General features: G+C 43.8%; 1 protein-coding gene across 4 annotated transcripts; it reads right to left on the bottom strand.

Annotated features, from left to right (window-relative positions):
- Positions 1-18,630, bottom strand: LOC310680636 (aurora kinase C-like). Of its 4 annotated transcripts, none has more exons than XM_083447565.1 (9): positions 18,575-18,630; positions 10,547-10,616; positions 10,025-10,100; positions 6,200-6,269; positions 5,444-5,635; positions 4,014-4,152; positions 1,950-2,098; positions 1,547-1,721; positions 1-587 (listed from the first exon to the last, which is right to left on the bottom strand). In XM_083447565.1, the coding sequence occupies exons 1-9, from the start codon at positions 18,610-18,612 to the stop codon at positions 414-416; spliced, it is 1,083 nt and encodes a 360-aa protein (XP_083303691.1). In that variant the 5' UTR covers positions 18,613-18,630; the 3' UTR covers positions 1-413. The 4 variants fall into 4 exon arrangements, with proteins under 4 accessions (XP_083303691.1, XP_083303692.1, XP_083303689.1 ...); XM_083447566.1 differs by lacking the exon at positions 18,575-18,630 and adding an exon at positions 10,832-11,219; XM_083447563.1 differs by lacking the exon at positions 18,575-18,630 and having other exon boundaries at positions 10,547-10,821.
- Positions 18,631-20,924: the final 2,294 nt, after the last annotated feature.

The following is a 20,924-nucleotide window of genomic DNA, read 5'->3' as shown; positions in this document are numbered from 1 at the left end:
TTGAGATTCATTAGCAAGTGTTTATTTCTTTAAAATTATACAAAGTTTAAAATTATACAAAGTTTAGCTTTTTTTCTTCCTCATTATATCAGTTCATAAAAGTTCCACAGTTAACAGCTAAGTAGTGACAATAATTCTTTGTAAAAGAGTGGTTTAGGAGGGATGGGAACTTGTGGCCTTCCAGATGTTGTTAGACTCCAACTCCCATCTCTAGTCAGAATGGCCGACAGTCAGGCAAGATAGGAGATGGATTCCAACATCAGCTGCTGGGGCACTGGCTTCTCACACCTGGTTTAGCAGAAAGCAAAAGCTTGATATTCTGGTTCAGCTGCTGTCTGACATTGCAGCCAACTATCTAAAAAGACAGATGCACATGTGGAGTAATCAACAGCCTTCTGGATATACACAGGCATTTACTCTTCTGTTTCATTGTAGACAGGTGGCAAGATTCTCCTAGAGTTGGCCTTAACCCATGGGTGCGCTATTATTTCTTTCAAGGGAAGCCGCAGGGAAGGTGTACGGTTGAGTACTTTGGATATTAGGTCCTTGGCTCCATCTGACACCCAAGAAGGGAATGAAAAGTTAACCTTGGAAGAAAAGAATGTTTTAAGTTACATTTTCTTATGAAGCTAGTTGTGTCTTCTGCTTTTTTTAAAAAAACTTGAATGCATTACCCTAGTGCCAGTTTATCTGCTTTTCCACCCCCATGCAGCTTTCCTATCTGCACATCAGCTTTGCCCTAAGATGCTCATACTGTTGGACAAGGACCTTGTCAATTATGTATCTTGTAGAAATTATGTAACCTCTAGAAATAGGGTTATGTTAACTGCCATCCCTCAAAGGGCGACGTGTCTGTGGGGCTATGGTCAGGGTATAAAAGGTAAAAAAAGGTAAAGGACTCCATGACAGTTAAGTCCAGTCAAAGGTGACGATGAGGTTGCAGTGCTCATCTTGCTTTCAGGCCGAGGGAGCTTGCCTTTGTCCACAGACAGGTCATGTATATGTACCAGCAGCCACACACTAGGCATGTCCATTCATTAAACAAGCAGTACACTCACCAGACACGAAGTCTCTCAGAACTCTAGTATACACACACATTTCTTTCCACTCCAGTGTTGGGGGTGGGAGGAAACCCTGCCTTTTACTCTTTCAAGAGCAGGCAGAGGGCTCATCTTCTGTGGCGCTTAGTGCAAAGATCTGAGATCAAAGAACTTATGTAAAAAGGTAGCTGGGGGCTCTTTTATTTCCTAATCGGAAATAAAGCACTCTGCCCTTTAAAAATTGTGCTCTAAATAGTAGAGGATGTTATCTCTTGACTAGATTTTGAGGAAAAGGCATCAAGGGTTGGCAGGCCACATGATCTGGTGGGGGGGGCAGATCTTGATTATGGGTTAGCCACTCTGGTTCATGGCTCTTAAGCTTGATGCTATAACCTAATGTGCCCATTCAAGTCTCAAGGATAAAACATCAAGATTTGGGCCCAAGTTTCAAGCTGTAGATTGCAAATTCCATTTACTCTCAAAGCTTTTCGTTCAGAAGAACATACATCTTTTATTCTTCTGAAAGTCTCCATCTGTGTTGGTGCTTCAAATGGCGCATATCCTGCAAGACACTCGTAACAAAGGACACCAACGCACCACACATCGACATTCTCACTGTGTGGACTTCCCTCTATCATTTCTGGAGCAAGGTAGTCTGCAGTGCCACAGAATGTTGTCCTCCTATTTTTTTAAAAAATAAACGGGTTCAGTTTAAAATTGCCAGTTGAAATCCAGTTTAAAATGGGTTCACTTTTAACAGGACACATTATTCTCCCAACCAAAGCATGAATTTTACTGACCCTATTCTGCGTTTTACAGCTGCCAAACAGAAATTTAGCAGGTGATTTTTTTGCTCACATGACTCTTCCCAACAGTATTGAATTCATAAAAATAGATATGTATACATACCTAAGCGATGGAGCATGCACTGACCATCCAAAGTCTGCCAACTTCAGCTCCCCTCTTAATCCTAACAGGAGGTTTTCTGGCTTAATATCTCTATGGATCACTTTTAGAGCATGGCAGTACATCAGAGCATCAGATATTTCTTCCATATACTGTAGATTTATGATGCGCAGAAAATAAAAAAAAAATAGGTAAGTTAATTCTGGCTGTTAACGAAGACTGCATGCAACTGTACATAAATTTAGCAGTGAGACTGGATTAAAAGTGCACTCACTGCTACTGTAATGCATAATAAGGTTTCCTCTATGAGTCTGGGGAGAAAACTTATGGTTTTCCCACTGTAGAAAGAGTTGGGTTTACAAAGCGCTGATTGGCCAACCATTGTGTCAGTAGCAGAAAAAAATCCCTGGAATAGGGTGTTGCACAGAAGAGTTACAAGGGCAAAATAGAGAGGCTTGGAGGGCTATATTTCGTCCCGTGGCGTAAGGTACTTGACCATTGCACGTGATGCTCTGATGCCCCACCTACTTGTGACTTGGCTCCACCTACCACTGATAGGCAGACTCCAACCTCTCCCCCCCCCCCCAGCCAAGATAATGTGGCTTTTGGCAATTCTCATCCTTAGGCTAGAACTTCATTTGGAGAACTAGTAATGGGGTCTGGAAGTAAATATTAAATTCAGTGCACCTCTTATCAAAAGGAATCTCTTTAGTCCACTTCTTCAACTGAAACAAAGTCATAAGAAATTTAAATCTGTGGTCACAGGGGATGACCTTAAAGTCTGCTGTGTCTGAAGTTTGGGTACAACTCAGCTTGCAGAAAGAGGTTTGTATGGAGTTTGAACAGATAAAAGGACCTACAGATTCCCAGACTATCCCTGTAATTTTAACCTCTTTGCTAACCTCCATATCCTTTACAGTTTAGATTGATACATTTTAGGCTGCATCCTGTTTGCAACTTCTTTCTCACACTTGCATTGAGTATGAGGCCATCCTTGATGTATCTTCTGAGAGCAAAGGGGCAAGTATGGCTTCTTTGTTTCTCCAACTAGTTAGTTAGCTAGGACTATAGAATTCTTTCCTTTCCAGAATGTCCTTCTGTTAATAAGCATAAGCTTTCTTGTTTTATACTCCGTCTCAATGTGATTACCTTCCAATGAAAGGCATGCTCCAATAAAAGACTCCTCTCACTAAAGGCAACTTCTGCTGTCGCATAAAAACGCCATATGCTAACAGGCTGGACCTTAAACACTGGTGCAATGGGCTATGCCATCCTTTATGCCCTTTATGTTATGGCTTGGTTATTTCACAATGTTTGGGGCCAGTCAAAGCTGCTTCAACATCATAGACGATATGGGTTTTTTTTCAGCTACAGAACCAAATCAGAAGACGACACAGACACACACACACACACACAAACACGGGCTTGGCTTTGCTCTCCTACATTTACCTACCAGATTTTCTTTAAGGAATATGTACACCCTCTGAATGGGACGCAGGTGGCGCTGTGGGTTAAACCACAGAGCCTAGGACTTGCCGATCAGAAGGTAGGCGATTCGAATCCCTGCGACGGGGTGAGCTCCCGTTGCTCGGTCCCTGCTCCTGCCAACCTAGCAGCTCGAAACCATGTCAAAGTGCAAGTAGATAAATAGGTACTGCTCCGGCGGGAAGGTAAATGGTGTTTCCGTGTGCTGCTCTGGTTCTCCAGAAGCGGCTTAGTCATGCTGGCCACATGACCCGGAAGCTGTACGCTGGTTCCCTTGGCCAATAAAGCGAGATGAGCGCCTCAACCCCAGAGTCGGTCATGACTGGACCTAATGGTTGGGGGTCCCTTTACCTTTACCTCCTCTGAGGCACATTAGGCCAACAAACAAGGTTGGCTCACCCTTGAGGTGGACTGAAGCAGCCACCTTGGGTGACTGAATCCCCGGGTGGCAAAACAGGAAAGGCTGCCCCGCCAATAAATATTGACTACTCCAAGCTCACCAGCCATATGTTCTATGTTTTGCATTACTTCACCTCCAGCCAGCTCCTTCCGTAGAACAGTAGCCTTTGCATTTGTACTCACAGTGGCTGTTCTGATGTCATCAAAGTGTGTTTTCTTCTGTAGCTCCTTGTACAGTTCTCCTCCTGGAGCATATTCCAACATCAGAAAAACCCGGGTCTGGTCATGGAAGTAGTTATACATCCTTAAGATATTTGGGTGTCTGGGCAGTTTTTTTTGTTTAAAGGAAAAAAGGAGAGGACCTGTGGTTTAGGTCACATAAGAAGTACCGTATTTTGCACCCCATAGGACACACCAGCCCATAGGACGCACCTAGTTTTTTTTTGGGGGGGGGGAAACAAAGAAAAAAAATTATTTCTCCCCCAGGTGCGGGGCTGGAAGAACCAGGTCGGGGAACAGCGGGAAGGCGCGCTCCGCCTCCCTGCTGTACCCCGAGCTTGTGGGGCTGGCTATGGGGAGAAGTGCGCTGAGCCCGGGACTGCAGGCAGCTCTGCGCAACCCTCGGAGCCAGTCTCCCAAGGGTTGCGCAGAGCTTCCTGAAGCCTGGAGAGCAAGAGGGGTCGGTGCGTGCCGACCTCTCTCGCTCTCCAGGCTTCAGCGAAAGCCTGCATTCGCCCCATAGGACGCACACACATTTCCCCTTCATTTTTGGAGGGGAAAAGTGCATCCTATAGGGCGAAAAATACGGTAAGCGGCTATGACATAGTCTACAAATGAATGTACTAAGCAGATATCCATATTGCCCCATTCAGGAAGAAGATACTATTGAGATACAAGTTGCATTTGGATCACTCAGTGCATGCTTCCTTGGAAGCAAATCTCCATTATGTTCAGTGGGGCTTACTCTTAGGCAGGTGGCGGGCATAAAATTGCAGCTGCAACTAAGGTGCACCAACCTGGTGTCCTCCACATGTTTTGGACTACATAACATCTACATAATGTTTCAGAGGTGATAATGAGACTTTCCACGCTTTGACAGATTTAGCACAGGGCAGGTATGTAGACCTCGTGGCCCTCTAGATCCTGATGGACTATAATTCCTCAACATGCTTGACTATAGCAAGGTTCCTTAGCTCAGTGGTAAGCATCTACACTGCATGCAGAAGGCCGTACCTTGTAGCTGTTATGATGCTGATGCTGATAGTTTAATTAATTAAATTTGTTAGCCGCTTTATCTTGCCCAAGGAAACATAGTGACTTACAACCAACCAACTCACCAAACCACACAGATACATTAAAACAAAAGGGGGGGGGGAGGAGACACATTAAAAAATCAGTGCCTAGCATCTTCAGGTGGGGTTAGGAAAGACTACTGTCTGAAACTTCTGAGCTGCTGCCAGTTAACACAGACATAGTACTGGATGAACCAATCATTGGGTCATCAACTCCAACCCCCTACAATGTAAGAATCTCAGCTAAAGCATCCATGACAGATGGCTATCCAATGGTCTGACTCTGTATGAGGCAGCTGCCTCTGCATTCAGTTGCTTTACCTGAGGTGACTTAAGATTTCTATTTCTCTTCTGAGCTGGTGCTCTAACTGAGATTTTTCCAGCAATGATTTGAAAATGACTTTCAAGGCCAAGATGAAGTGAGTCTTTTTCTCCCGGGCCAAGTACACTGCTCCAAATCTCCCCTTGCCAAGTGGCTTGCCAAATTCAAAGTCTGAGGTGCCCCACATTTTCCTGTAAATCAAAGGGGGAAGTTAAAATCAATTACTAAACCAAGAGAACCATACATTTCCTTCACCAGCATGATAATATCTGGATAATCCCTATCTCTGATGTAGCACTGCTGCCGTCCAGGATGATGAACCCACGTGAATGTGCTCAGGGGCAGGTTGGCCAATGCGCTCAGTGACCATGCTCACATCATCTGCACAGGTGCGTAGCATGTAAAGGGGGAGAACTCTGAAGACTTGGGCAGAGGTGTCACAGGTAGTCCAGGCAGGACATGCTGGAGTAGACTGACACGTAGATGCAAGGCAGTTTTCTTATGACTGATCAGGGGTATTATGATTAAAATATGCCACTGAGAAGATTAAACAAACATCCATCAAGATATTGCACCTGTAAAGAAACTAGAAGAAAGGCAAAGGTTGACAAAAGGTACATAACTACAGAAAAAAGCACGATGTGTGTACAAGATACACCTAGTTTCTAATTCGGTATCAAAGCCATTCTTAACTGCAACATGGAAGAAGATTCCTCCAGTGTAATAGTCATCACCAGACACTTTTAAATAGTTACCTGGGAAGCAGAGAACCAGAGTCACGTTTGGCATTTGCTTGAGATGCATTTTCTTGAGATGCATTTTCTTCTGCAACAACAATTGCACCAACTTAGAGGCATAATGTGATGGGCAGTAGTTATAGATCTAGTTAAAATAATTTTCATGTAACTGAATTGCTGTACAGTAGACCCTCCAAATACGAATTACAGTGGTACCTTGGGTTACATACGCTTCAGGTTACATACTCCACTAATCCAGAAATAGTGCTTCAGGTTAAGAACTTTGCTTCAGGATAAGAACAGAAATCGGGCTCCGGCGGCGCAGCGGGAGGCCCCATTAGCTAAAGTGGTGCTTCAGGTTAAGAACAGTTTCAGGTTAAGAACGGACCTCCGGAACGAATTAAGTACTTAATCTGAGGTACCACTGTAAATTCATTCCGGGGGTCCGTCCACAACCTGAAAAGTCCATAAGGTTATGTGCACACACATGGCATGATTGAGCGTGCATGCGCATGTGGCAAAACCCAGAAGAATACACTTCCTGGTTTGCCACATTCATAACCCGAAAGTTCCATATCCGGAGCGGTACATAACTAGATGGTCCACTGTATACTTAACAAGTACTTTTTCAAAAGCTGTTCAGACTATGTAATTGAACTGCTTTCATTTGTCCTTAACTAGCATAATTTAAGAATTATTTTCCTCCATTTGGGAGGGGGCAAACTTGCTTATATAACTCGCTATCATACTGAAAGCTCTATATAACTACAAACAGAAATACACAAAACCAGTCACTAAGAAGAAAACAAGCATGTTTGAAATTATCAGCAGAAAGGTGTGGCGATCTCCACCCATTCCATGACTACCACTCATAGTTGCTCTGCCTACAATAAAAACACATACACACATAGTGAGATGGCTTTATAAAAGCAATCCAAGACTAAAGGTTGCCCATGTTTGCTGCTTCACACTCAGCATCCTTTTTCAGGGTGCTTTTCTACATAAGCAACTAAGGAGTTCTTGTTTCAATTAGCTTTATCAAGTGAATGCAAAAATCTAAATTACAAATGTTTCTCCTCCACTAACAGTGCAAGAGGCTCCAAGGTGATTTAAGCCTCCCGAGGAAACACTAAATTGCACTGCAGTGGTTTTACAAAAGCATTACAAACCAAACATTACTGTTAATATGCTGGAAGGTATGCCGTTGTTTCCCTGCTTACAGGATTGCTATCGTAAAACACAGCTTAAGAGAGAAGGGAGCAATAAGGAAATCAGTGTACTGGCACATAATTTTGTACTAAAGGAGGAGAGAATTAGAGAATTATAAAAACAACCAGGACAGAAAAAAGATCTCCAGTTCTGGAAAGAACTAGCAAGTGCAGCACTAAGAACACAAGGAGTGCTGGATGAGGCCATCGGTTTCAGCATCTTGTTCTCTATAGGAAGAGGAAGCCTGCAAGCAGAACACGAGGGCAACAGTACTCTTCCTTCCTGAAGTTTCCAGCAACTGGAATTCAGAAGCTTACTGCCTCCAACAGTGGAGTCATCAGAGTGAGGAGCCATTGATTGCCTTATCCTCCCTAAATTTGTCTTTTCCTTTGTAAATGCTATCCAAGTTGCTGGCCATCACAGCCTCTTGTGGGAGCAGATTCCATAGTTTAACCATGCACTTGGGAAGCAGGACAGAAGAAAGATATCCTAAAGGAGACATGAAGAAGCAGAAGACAAGGAACAGAGCCAAGAAATGCAAGAGTGGACCTCACATTTCTTACACAGTCCTCAAGAAAGGAGTAACTAATTCATTTTGCCTCTTGCCCTTGAAGCACAAGGGAAGCCATCTTTTCCTACTAAGTTTGGGGCCTATTGGGATGAGAGGTGGAAGTTGCATCATAAGGTGGAGGAAGCTCAGGCAGAATGAGGCAGTTACCTCAGGAAGCTTATTTTGAGTATCATGAAAAGGCAAATTGCTCATTATTTCATTTATTATTGTGCCCCCAATGAGATACTTTTATGGGATTCTCTGCTGCAAAGTGCTGAAATAACTTTTTCAGCCATGACATTGATGCGACTGATTGGTTCTGCTACAAGAAATATGGCAAGATGTCTCCATATTGCTTAACGGATACAAATGTCACTCATAGACAGCCACTCCCTCAATGAAAGGTTGTAGGGCTAGTGGGGGTCTAACATGTTTCCTCCACAAAGTTGAATGCAACTACAGCAGCCATGATTCCATGCAACCCATTTGCAACTGCTGTCTTGGTTATAGTTCTGAAAGTATGTTTAATGCTGATTAACATCCACATACCTTGTCAACAACAAAAAACTACTGTAAACACTATCTGGACAGAACTAGAAAATTATATGGAATCCATCGACTCCCTATATCCTACTGCAGTGTTTATCATTGCAGGGTATTTTAATGCACACATGGGAGTCCACAATGTAAATTTGTACACCCATTACAATCAGATTCTGGAACCAGATATTTACTTTGCCAGAGGTACCTCCCTTCTGTCTAAAGATCATGGGCTTTGTTTAGCCCAAGTTGTAAGGCGGAGGGACTTGCTAATATTAAATGGTATGATAGAGGGTGATTGGCCCGGGGAATATACTGACTTTACTAAGCATGGAAGCAGTGTGATAGATTATATTACGACTTCACGATTTGCATATTAGTTTGTCATGGAGTTGGAGGTGGGCCATAATATTGAAAGCGATCATTTACCTCTAACAATGGTACTAGCTGGCCCAGTATTTAATCATTCTTCCCCCAAAACACACTTTGGTGTGACTGTAGGCCAGGGGTCTGCAACCTTTAAGACAAAAAGAGCCACTTGGACCCGTTTCTGAAGGGGAAAAAAACTGGGAGCCGCAAAACTCGTCATTATAAAAATAACTTTTTTGTCACTTTTTATTATTTCTTTGTTTGACCCCTCAGAATTACTCCTCCTCATAGAAATAAACGTTAAATTAACAAGTTACCTTTTTTGTGTGTGTGTTCTTCACTCCCCTTCAAAACAGTGACCAGCGTACATGCCCCCTTTCAATGCAGTGACCAGCATACATGCCCCTTAAAATGTAGCGGGCAGGCGGGTGGGAAGGTGACGTCGGGACGGTGCGTGACTAACGCACGCACCGCCCCCATGTGACGTCACAACCAGTACAGCGCCCGCCACAGTGGGGAGTGTCGGGGCGCACAATGCGCCTCCTCCCCTTGCTAGTATCCGCCCCGGAGCCGCGGCAAAGGTGTAAAAGAGCCACATGTGGCTCCGAAGCCGTGGGTTGCAGACCCCTGCTGTAGGCAATAATATTAAGTGGACCCCAGTACTCAATCTAGCACTGACCCACCTTCTTCATACAGATGACTTAAAGGCTATTCATACTGCTATTATCTCAGCTACCTCTGCTGCTGAGGCTATGGATGTATTTAAGATCTTGAATGACAGGTTGCAAGACCACTTGAGAACTGAGATCAAGAACAGTGGCTCAAGAAGATCAGTGGGATTTTCCAGGTGGTTCGACAAAGAGTGCAAGCAAGCTAAAAGCCAGCTGAAGAGAGTTTACAGTAAATATAGGAACTCTAATTTACCCCTCTTAATTAATGAATATGTTTCCCTCAGACAGAAGCATAAACTTCTGCTAAGATGGAAAAAACAGAAAGCCTCTCACGATAAGGCCATCTCCCTCTTCTGATTGGTGGAAGGTTCCATTTGTTATTCCACTTCTGACAGCAAAATATCTCAGGCCAGCCCAGAGAGCTTACCAGGATACCCGACTATGGCTCTGTGTCAAAACTGAATGGGATGCAGAACATACAGTATGAAATGGCAAGCAACGTACCTTTTGGCTCCAATCTTCCTTTGTCATTGTTGAGTTGTTTTCTTACAGGTGTCTGCTGTACTGCTGATCTTGCCATCTTTGTTTTAGGAATAAAAGCATAAAGGGATGAACCAAGAGATTATCTGGTTGCCTATGAAAACAGGATGCTGGACTGGATAGGACTTTGGCTTGATCCAGCAGGGCTTTTCTTAGACACCTTCCCCAGGGGCAATTGAATCTTACTTAAGCACTAATTACAGGATAGTATAATCCACTGCACTTGAGGCAACCGCATGGTTTGGGTGTGGCTAGGCAGGCTGTGTAGCATACAGACAGCTCTGTTATCCAGACAGTAATACCCAGGGGGCTTCTTCTGCCTGCTCCCAGCATTTGCCACTGTGGGGGACTGTCTCAGTTTGCCAAATGGTAGGGATGCCCCTGCACCAACTTGTCTGGAATTTGGGTTGCTATATGTTGGAAGTTTGGTACTTGGGCAAGGCCCGATACACCCCAGAACCTGAGACACAAAGAGCAAAAACTTACGGTTTCTTCCTGAGCTGAGCTTTGACTGTCACAACAGGCTATGCTGGGCTTCCAATGCAGGAAGAAGGAGCTACACAAGGAAAAAGTAAAAAAGTCTTGTGGCATCTTACAATGAAGCCTTGCTAATTTATTATCACACACGTTTTTGAGGACAGTTTGTGAATTTCCTGATGTCATGTCACATGACATTGGGTGATTCAGCTTCAAAGGAAAAACTGGGAGCAGCCTCTAAACGCATTCCAAAATCTTCCTTTGTAGTCCTGGCTTTGATTTATGCCCCGCTACCACAACTCCTACTAAATGGAAGCCCCACTTTGGGCAGGGATTAGTTCTGCTCAGTGCCAAGTGCTGCCAATTCCAGTTCCTATTCCTGCTTGCAGAGACACAATCAGAAGTTCACTGTCACTTGTTCATTTGAGCCACACCTTTACCTGCCCTACACTTGAGATCAGAGATATGCATCAGATGGGGGGGGGGAGATGGCCATACATACAAATACCTGAGATTGCCCAGACCCAGTCTACACTGACCAGCAGTGTCTCTGCATGGTTTCAGGTGGAAGTCTTTCCCAGTGCTACCTTGGAGATGCCTGGGAGAAAAGCTGATGACTCCTAGGGACTGAAGCAGTTTTGTCCCCCCCCCCAAAGTATTTTTTGAGGGGGCCAGCCACTCTCAGTTTAATAAATAATAATAATAATTTATTTATACCCCACCCATCTGGTTGGGTTTCCCCAGTCACTCTGGGCAGCTTTCAACAGAATATTAAAATACAATATTAAATATTAAAATAACATCAATACCAGGGAAGATTCTGGAGCAGATCATTAAGCAAACAATCTGTGAGCACCTAGAAAGGAATGCTGTGATCACCAATAGTCAGCATGGATTTCTGAAAAATAAGTCATGTCAGACTAACCTGATCTCATTTTTTGACAGAATTACAAGCCTGGTAGATGAAGGGAACGCAGTGGATGTAGTCTACCTTGATTTCAGCAAGGCATTTGACAAGGTGCCCCATGATATTCTTGTAAAGAAGCTGGTAAAATGCGGTCTTGACTATGCTACCACTCAGTGGATTTGTAACTGGCTGACTGACCGGACCCAAAGGGTGCTCATCAATGGTTCCTCTTCATCCTGGAGAAGAGTGACTAGTGGGGTGCCACAGGGTTCTGTCTTGGGCCCGGTCTTATTCAACATCTTTATCAACGACTTGGATGATGGACTCAAGGGCATCCTGATCAAATTTGCAGATGACACCAAACTGGGAGGGGTGGCTAACACCCCAGAAGACAGGATCACACTTCAAAACGACCTTGACAGATTAGAGAACTGGGCCAAAACAAACAAGATGAATTTTAACAGGGAGAAATGTAAAGTATTGCACTTGGGCAAAAAAAATGAGAGGCACAAATACAAGATGGGTGACACCTGGCTTGAGAGCAGTACATGTGAAAAGGATCTAGGAGTCTTGGTTGACCACAAACTTAACATGAGCCAACAGTGTGACGCGGCAGCTAAAAAAGCCAATGCAATTCTGGGCTGCATCAATAGGAGTATAGCATCTAGATCAAGGGAAGTTATAGTGCCACTGTATTCTGCTCTGGTCAGACCTCACCTGGAGTACTGTGTCCAGTTCTGGGCACCACAGTTCAAGAAGGACACTGACAAACTAGAACGTGTACAGAGGAGGGCAACCAAAATGGTCAAAGGCCTGGAAACAATGCCTTATGAGGATCGGCTAAGGGAGCTGGGCATGTTTAGCCTGGAGAAGAGGAGGTTAAGGGGTGATATGATAGCCATGTTCAAATATATAAAAGGATGTCACATAGAGGAGGGAGAAAGGTTGTTTTCTGCTGCTCCAGAGAAGCGGACACGGAGCAATGGATCCAAACTACAAGAAAGAAGATTCCACCTAAACATTAGGAAGAACTTCCTGACAGTAAGAGCTGTTCGACAGTGGAATTTGCTGCCAAGGAGTGTGGTGGAGTCTCCTTCTTTGGAGGTCTTTAAGCAGAGGCTTGACAACCATATGTCAGGAGTGCTCTGATGGTGTTTCCTGCTTGGCAGGGGGTTGGACTCGATGACCCTTGTGGTCTCTTCCAACTCTATGATTCTATTCTATGATTCTATGATTCTATAATACTGTAGTCTATTAAACATTAAAAGCTTCCCTAAACAGGGCTGCCTTCAGATGTCTTCTAAATGTCTGGTAGTTGTTTTTCATAGGATGTTCAGCTCTGCCCCTAGCTCCATACAACATCGCATTGGGCCCTCTCAATCCTCTGGAGAAACTGGCACCTCTGCCTAGGAGAGACTCTCAGACCTTTTACATTCAAAGCGGTTGTTCTAACACTGAGCTACAACCATTCCCATAACACTTTATTTTTTGCTGCATTACATCAACACTGCTATCACTCTGGGAATTGCAACAAAGGAAGGCACCAGGAGTGCCTGTATGGAGTAGAAATGCATTGTTGTATGGAACAGGAATCCATTGATTTACCTTCTCATTTAAATCAGCTGAGGCAGAATGGGGAGTGAGAATCTGGTTAATAATCCCAACAGTTTATATACCCTCTTCTTTGAATGGGAACGAGTTCAACTAGAGTGGGGGGTCAGCAATTTTTTTAGCGGGGGGGGGGGGCAGTCCACTGTCCCTCAGACCTTGTGGGGGACCGGACTATATTTTGAAAAAATAAATGAACAAATTCCTATGCCCCACAAGTAACCCAGAGATGCATTTTAAATAAAAGCACACATTCTACTCATGTAAAAACACCATGCAGGCCCCACAAAGAACCTAGAGATGCATTTTAAACAAAAAAGACACATTCTACTTATGTAAAAACACGCTGATTCCCGGACTTTCCGCGGGCCGGATTTAGAAGGCGATGGGGCCACGGGCCTTAGTTTGTCTACTCATGAACTAGAGCAATGATGTCTAATCCCAGGTAATTGAAAACCCATCACATAAAACAAGCAATTATGCCAAAATATCAGCACTAAAAACTTTTCAAAATGCATCATTTAGAAAGCATTCAATTATCTTTAAATTAATGTCCTTCAGAAAGTACTTGTTCTCTTAAAATCTACAGAGCTAGGTTACTTGGCATAGCATCCCACCCACCCTGCAACTCCTATATTCATAGTTCATTACCTAATAGACCAAACCAATTTGCAGAGTTCTTTGGAACTCCAGAAAAAAGCAGGATTTCAGTAGCAGCCTTAGTGCAGGCTTTTTCTACAGTCACCGTCCTATCAGCTCAGGCCTTTCTCCTCCTCTGCATTGCAAATGGATTCAGGTGCAAAGACTGGAGCCAAGATCAATTCTTAAAGTCACACAGTTTCTAGGAGTTGAACAACTAGGTGCAAAGGGTTTCAAGACTCCAATACCTTTAATACCTCTAGTTACATATGCTTCAGGTTACAGACTCCAATAACCCAGAAATAGCACCTTGGGTTAAGAACTTTGCTTCAGGATGAGAACAGAAATCATGCTCCGGCGGCGTGGCGGCAGCGGGAGGCCCCATTAGCTAAAGTGCTTCAGGTTAAGAACAGTTTCAGGTTAAGAACGGACCTCCGGAACGAATTAAGTACTTAACCCGAGGTACCACTGTACAGGGATGGGGAAGCTACAGCTCCCATTGTGCTTAACAGTTGGACATACCTGGCCGGGGCAGAGGGAAGTTGGGAGTCCAACAACAACTGGAGGGGCTGCCCAGCCCTGCCTTAAATAAAACTCCTAATATAGCTACCAGTGGCAATGCCTCAAATCATGGAATGTTCTTTACCAGAGCTGTAAATCAAGCATGACTGTGATGAATTTGTTAAGTAAGAGGTCACAGGTTCCCACCCCTATTTCACTTGTTACGTAAATGACAGAATTTTTATGTGCCATAAAAGGGTGTGGAGGGCAACTGCAGCTGTAATTCTGCCGCCCTCCCAACCTTCTACAACTTTTAAAGGTACAGGGAAAAACTCCCCTTTGCATTTAATCATCTTTGTTGACTCATCACAAACCTCATTCTTGAAAGCAATTTTTTAAAAAGGTCCATCTGGGTGAATGGTGAACATGCAAATTTGCTGCTTGTTCTACAGCAAAGGACAATTGAGAGGGTTCATTAGATCAGTTAGCATGGGGTGGAACAGATGTGAAAAGCAGGCCCTCCAGGTGTCCCTATTTTCCAGGGATGTCCCTGGTTTAGAGAAGCCATCTCAGTTTCTGATTTGATCCCATAATGTCCCACTTTTCCTTAGGATGTCCCTATTTTCATTGGAGAAATGTTGGAGGGTATGGAGTTATCCTGAGCCATCTGAAAGCAATCCTGTATAGGGAAGTTTCTTAAAAAAATGTTTAATGTTTTATTATGTTTTTACATATGTTGGAAGCTGCCTAGAGTGGCTGGGGCAACCCAGTAAGATGTGTGGGGTATAAATAGTAAAATTATCATTATGGAATGGAACATCCCTATTTTCATTGGAGAAACGTTGGAGGGTATGGAAAAGGCAAATTCATGAATGATGAACATAGGAGGGCTAAAAGGCGTACTGTTTTTCTATAAAATGTTGATGGTGTAGAGATGTGGCTCTAATCTTTGATATTAATACATTTGCCACTTGTTTTTTTTCCTGGCCCTGCTCTTGTGCCAAGACTTCTAAGGCTAAACGGCTTGAGTTTCCACCAGGCTTAGGGCTGTCAATTGTTTTAACAGGTCCTGCTACTGTACCTTTAACAGAAGCCTGACAAACAGAAAGTAAGTAGCTGGAGCTTTCTCCAAAGCTTCATCTGTTAAATTTGTGTGTGTCGAGTTGTTCTTAAAGGCAGCAGAGCAGGGACAGTGAAGTTGGCAACCCTAGCATTCACTCGCCAATTCTTTATTTGTTCAGTTTAAAAGGACATAAAAGAGGAACCCAACAAAGATTGCTAAGCAGTTTACAACCAGGTGAGGTGTCAGTGCGACCTCCAGTTCAAGAGAAAAGAGACAAGCAGAACCGGCAGCTGCCTCAGGCGGTACGCAAGAGAAGTGGCACTGAGGAAGAAAAGGAAGCCGCTGCCCCATTGTTGCTTTGCATGGCGGGGTTGCCATAGCTACTTCCCTTCCTTGTCCTCAAGGTGCCATGAGAGCAGCAAGCCTGTTAAGTTGTGGGTGAACATATCAAGACGACACAGCGATTCTTCAAACAGTTCTTGTTTATTCACAGGCCAGAACAGAACTGAACAGCAAACAGCTCAGCCGGCCTGCTTTTATAGACAGCCGGCTGTCAACACTAGCAACAACAACCCGCCTAAAGTAACTGACGTGGACCTGAGTGAAAACTATATACCTGATACTCCTGGTGGCCAGGGTGAGAACTTCAATACATAACACCCCTCCCCACCGAGATAAGGCATTAGTTACAATCATAGTGGTTCCATTACATACAGCGATACCCTTATTGGTTTCAGTAAGGCACATAAGCATATTAATTGACCCTATTCAGCAAACAGCTTTACGTGTGCAGTTTGTCCAGTGAACATAGTCTTTTAAATATGGGCTACTGGCCTTGCGGATTTCAGCAGCTTATGAGGCCATGGCCTCCTCAATGGCTTTCTGCAGCGTGAGGGCTGTCTTGGCGAAGAGACGCCGTTGCAGACGGATGTCCCGGACCCCGCAGACGATTCGATCCATTTGATTGATTTGATCCGATTGATTCGATGTGGACCTGAGTGATAACTATATACCCGATACTCCTGGTGGCCAGGGCGAGAACTTCAATACATAACAAAGCCTATTCGCCAAGCTCCCAAAGAGCAGCGGGGCTATAGGAGAGCAGCCAGCTACTGCCCCACTTCTGCCACAGCTTCACCCAGTGCCTACGACAACCCTGCCTTATAAAGTCCAAGTGGGGCAACAGCTTCCTCTTCCACCTTGCCAACTCCTCCTCTGCCTGCTCATCCTCTCACTTTCTCTCTTTTTTTTAATAAGGTTTTTATTGGGTATTTTATACTTATGACAAGAAAGACAATAAAAAATAAAATAAAAAAAGGAAAAAGAAAAAGGCAATACATAAATTCAACAAACAATACATCCACAATAGAAACTGAAATAAAAACAATACAACAATACAACATAAAAAAAGAAACAAAAGTAAAAACACACATCCAAATTTTATATCCACATCTTTCATTAGCTTATTTCCTCGACTTCCTCACACCTCCCTTTTTTGTATTCTAGTTCAAGTTATCTAATTCAACAAATCCTTTCCCTCTTCTTCAATTTAATCTTTGATTTATCATAATACAATTTAATTTTCAATTTCCCAATTTAACGCATTAACACTTAATGTTCATATCATTCTTAATAACCCTTCTGCTAAAACCGTGTAACTTCATTCCAATATACTTCTAACATTCATTAATTTTACAGTATTTTTGTAAATATACTTTACATTTTTTCCAATCTTCTTCCATCGACTCTTCTCCCTGGTCTCGGATTCTGCCGGTCATTTCCGCCATTTCCATGTAGTCCATCATCCTCTCACTTTCTCGCCTTCCTTCTGCTTCCCACCACCACCTGTTCCCTTGATTTTTGCCTTGGTCACCTCCTCCACTTGACTTCGTATTTCAAATATTACAGGACTAAAGGTAAAGGGATCCCTGACCATTAGGTCCAGTCGCAGACGACTCTGGGGTTGCGGCGCTCATCTCGGTTTCTTGGCCGAGGGAGCCGGTGTACAGCTTCCGGGTCATGTGGCCAGCATGACTAAGCTGCTTCTGGCGAACCAAAGCAGCGCACGGAAATGCCATTTACCTTCCCGCTGGAGTGGTACCTATTTATCTACTTGCACTTTGACGTGCTTTTGAACTGCTAAGTTGGCAGGAGCAGGGACCAAGCAACGGGAGCTCACCCCATTGCGGGGATTCGAACCACCGACTTTCTGATCGGCAAGTCCTAGGCTCTGTGGTTTAACCCACAGAGCCACCTGCGTCCCTATTACAGGACTACAATGGATCTATTGAATTCATGTGCCCCCACTTTCTAATCCCTGGAGCTCAAGGTGGTGTGCATGGGTTCTGCCCCTCATAATTTAATTCCCACAATAATCCTGTGAGGTAGGTTTAGGCAAAGTGTGGGGGGTGGGGGGGGGAGAGAAAGAAAGAAAGAAAAAGAAAGAAAGAAACTGGTCCAAGTTCACCCAATGAACATCATGGCTGAGTGGGGATTTGAACTCTGGTCTCCCAGGCCCCAGTCTAAACACAACACAACACAACACAACACAACACAACACAACACAACACAACACAACACAACACAACACCGCAGAGTCAAGTCATCCCTGACCACTGGCCCTGCTGGGAGCTGGTGAGTGCTTGGTGCTGTACAAACATGGAAAATGTCCTAGTCAGGTTGCATGAAGGGTGTGGGTTTTGTGGTTCGCCTTAGGCACCAAAACGCATTGGGCAGGCCCTGGAGGCAAGGAAGCAGTTGTGAGCAAGCTTAGAATCATAGAATCATAGAATCATAGAGTTGGAAGAGACCACAAGGGCCATCGAGTCCAACCCCCTGCCAAGCAGGAAACACCATCAGAGCACTCCTGACATATGGTTGTCAAGCCTCTGCTTAAAGACCTCCAAAGAAGGAGACTCCACCACACTCCTTGGCAGCAAATTCCACTGTCAAACAGCTCTTACTGTCAGGAAGTTCTTCCTAATGTTTAGGTGGAATCTTCTTTCTTGTAGTTTGGATCCATTGCTCCGTGTCCGCTTCTCTGGAGCAGCAGAAAACAACCTTTCTCCCTCCTCCATGTGACATCCCTTCATATATTTGAACATGGCTATCATATCACCCCTTAACCTCCTCTTCTCCAGGCTAAACATGCCCAGCTCCCTTAGACGTTCCTCATAAGGCATCGTTTCCAGGCCTTTGACCATTTTGGTTGCCCTCCTCTGGACACGTTCCAGTTTGTCAGTGTCCTTCTTGAACTGTGGTGCCCAGAACTGGACACAGTACTCCAGCTTACTAGAGAGTAAGTCTAATTGGGACTCACTTGTAAGAGTAATCAATTTCAGGGTCATGGCAGCACATGTGGTCTAGAGCGGCATTCCAGTACAGTGGTACCTCGGGTTAAGTACTTAATTCACTCCGGAGGTCCGTACTTAACCTTAAACTGTTCTTAACCTGAAGCACCACTTTAGCTAATGGGGCCTTCCACTGCCACCGTGCTGCCGAAGCACGATTTCTGTTCTCATCCTGAAGCAAAGTTCTTAACTTGAAGCGCTATTTCTGGGTTAGCAGAGCCTGTAACCTGAAGCGTATGTAACCTGAAGCGTATGTAACCCGAGGTACCACTGTATGTAATTTCTCAGGCTTGCAGTTAGAAAATCGTTTTAAAGAGCTGAACCTGGTTTGAGACAGCTCAAATTCTTTATGCCCTCTGTTGGTTCTGGTCAAACAGCTTTTGCAGATTTTTGAAATTCTACAAGAGAAAAGTGCAACTTCTGTTTTTCAAGGGCAAAAGTGGAATCACCTTTCAAAAAGGGCTTCAGCTAAAACTGTATCCATCCTGTGTTAATTTATGGCTTAATTTGAATGTGGCCTCATGGAGTGTTCTCCACCAGGGGGCAGAACAGTGCTGTGAACGGTGCAACACGGACATAATTAATTGTGGAAAGCCACTGTTGGACTGATAACTAGTAGCTTGCCATTATTTATAGCTGTTCATCAACTATCAGACCACATTCTGCCCAGAATGACTCTTCAGTCTTAGCCAACTCGTTTTGTAACGTTGTTGGCTGGGAACGGTTTTATAACAGTTATAAAACAGATATTGGCTAATGCCAGTATCTTATGGTGCTCTAGATCGAAACAGGCTTTGGCGTCTCAATAAATCCTACATACCCTTAAAAGTAAAACTACACAAAAACATTGTCGAATTTGGGGGGGGGGGATTTTTCTTTCATGGGAAATCCTTTTGGGAACCACCTAATTTCCACTTCTGCTATTTCATTTGCTTTTTTAAAATTTTTGTTTTTAAATAAAGAGCTTTCATTTTTAGGACTAATTCAGAGTACTTTCATGCTTTGGTCCTGTAGGACAAATAGCAAGCTTTTAGGGTGTGTGTGTGTGAAGGTCAGATTTGGGGAAACTGCGCAAGGAAAGCTGCCATTTAGTGTCATGGCCCTGATCTAATCTCAGGCCACACTCCTAGAATGGCTGCTTTTAAATTTAAACAAACCAGGAGATCCTATCTGGACTCTCCCACTGTTTCATTTAATATAAGCCCTGAATTATTCAGATATTTACAATGCAATCCTAGGCATATCTGCTCAGAAGCAAATCCTACTGAGTTCAATGGAACTTACTAAGTCTGTAGGGATAGGAATAAATCCCAAAATGGAATCTGGGTAAGGAAGGGATCGTGGCATTTTAAAACTATTCCTCTTTCCCCCTATCCCTTGCCTTCTTAATTAATATTTCTCATTTGCAGTGCCATTTCCCCATAAAAATAGCTGGAAAACAGCATTGGGGGGGGGGGGGCAATACTAAAAAAAAGTATTTGGCCCCCAAAATCAAAAGGCCCCAAAAGAAAAGCTCAACAACTTTTCTGTCTGGATTTTCACTGTTTGAAATATGGCTAATAATAATAATAATATGGTTGTGGGCAAGATTCCTGCATTGCAGTGGGGTGGATGAGATGACCAACACAGTCCTCTTCAAGTCTGTAATTTTATGCTTCTATAAGCAAGAAAAGTGGTTTTTAAAAAAGCTAGAACTTTTGCGGTGTGAAAAATAGCAAGATTTCAACAGGAAGTAACTGGTGGACACTGATTATAAACAAAATAGTATGTCTGCCCTGAAACTTCTGGTGCTGCCAACTATATTGAAAAGAGGATTGTGTATAGCTGCCTTGATACCATCATGAGCACAGATCACATTGAATGCACAATAAAAAGGATATCTGGAGGGGCCCTTGGGTGGCTATATGTCACTGGTCTTCATCTAGTGGGTCGAGACCCACTAGATCCGGTCTTCATCTAGTGGGTCGAGACCCACTAGTGGCCTGCAGCCTGATACAAGCTGGGTCACAACAGGAGCACAACCACCATGCAAAAATATGGCAAAATATTAAGAAATGGGTTCCCCAAAATGCAGGTTTGGGTTAAAAGTAAGTCCTGGTTCTTGAAGAGGGTCAAGATAACCTGCTCTATGCAATCTCATGCCAGACAAGTACAATGGTTTGAAAAGTGAGATATTCTTGTAGTGGAAGGAATGTGAAGGAAGATGTAAAAAACTAACAAGCGTTTTTGGTGCAGTTTTTGGATCATACTTGTTAAGTTGTGGGTGAACATATCAGACGACACAGCGATTCTTCAAACAGCTCTTGTTTATTCACAGGC

Source organism: Podarcis tiliguerta (genome assembly GCF_965153285.1).
Source record: "Podarcis tiliguerta genome assembly, chromosome: 6".
Lineage (NCBI taxonomy): Eukaryota > Metazoa > Chordata > Lepidosauria > Squamata > Lacertidae > Podarcis > Podarcis tiliguerta.
The sequence above is the reverse complement of the archived record's forward strand: the minus strand, read 5'-3'. Positions and strand labels throughout refer to the sequence as shown.

Excerpts from the sequence above, each read along its gene's own strand:
- LOC310680636 (XM_083447563.1), bottom strand. The coding sequence starts at position 10,735 with ATGTCATGTGACATGACATCAGGAAATTCACAAACTGTCCTCAAAAAC. Across the intron at positions 6,270-10,024 it reads AGGAAGATTGGAGCCAAAAG|AAGAAAATGCATCTCAAGAA; the intron begins GTACGTTGCTTG and ends TTGTTGTTGCAG. Across the intron at positions 4,153-5,443 it reads GAAATCTTAAGTCACCTCAG|ACACCCAAATATCTTAAGGA; the intron begins GTAAAGCAACTG and ends AAAACTGCCCAG.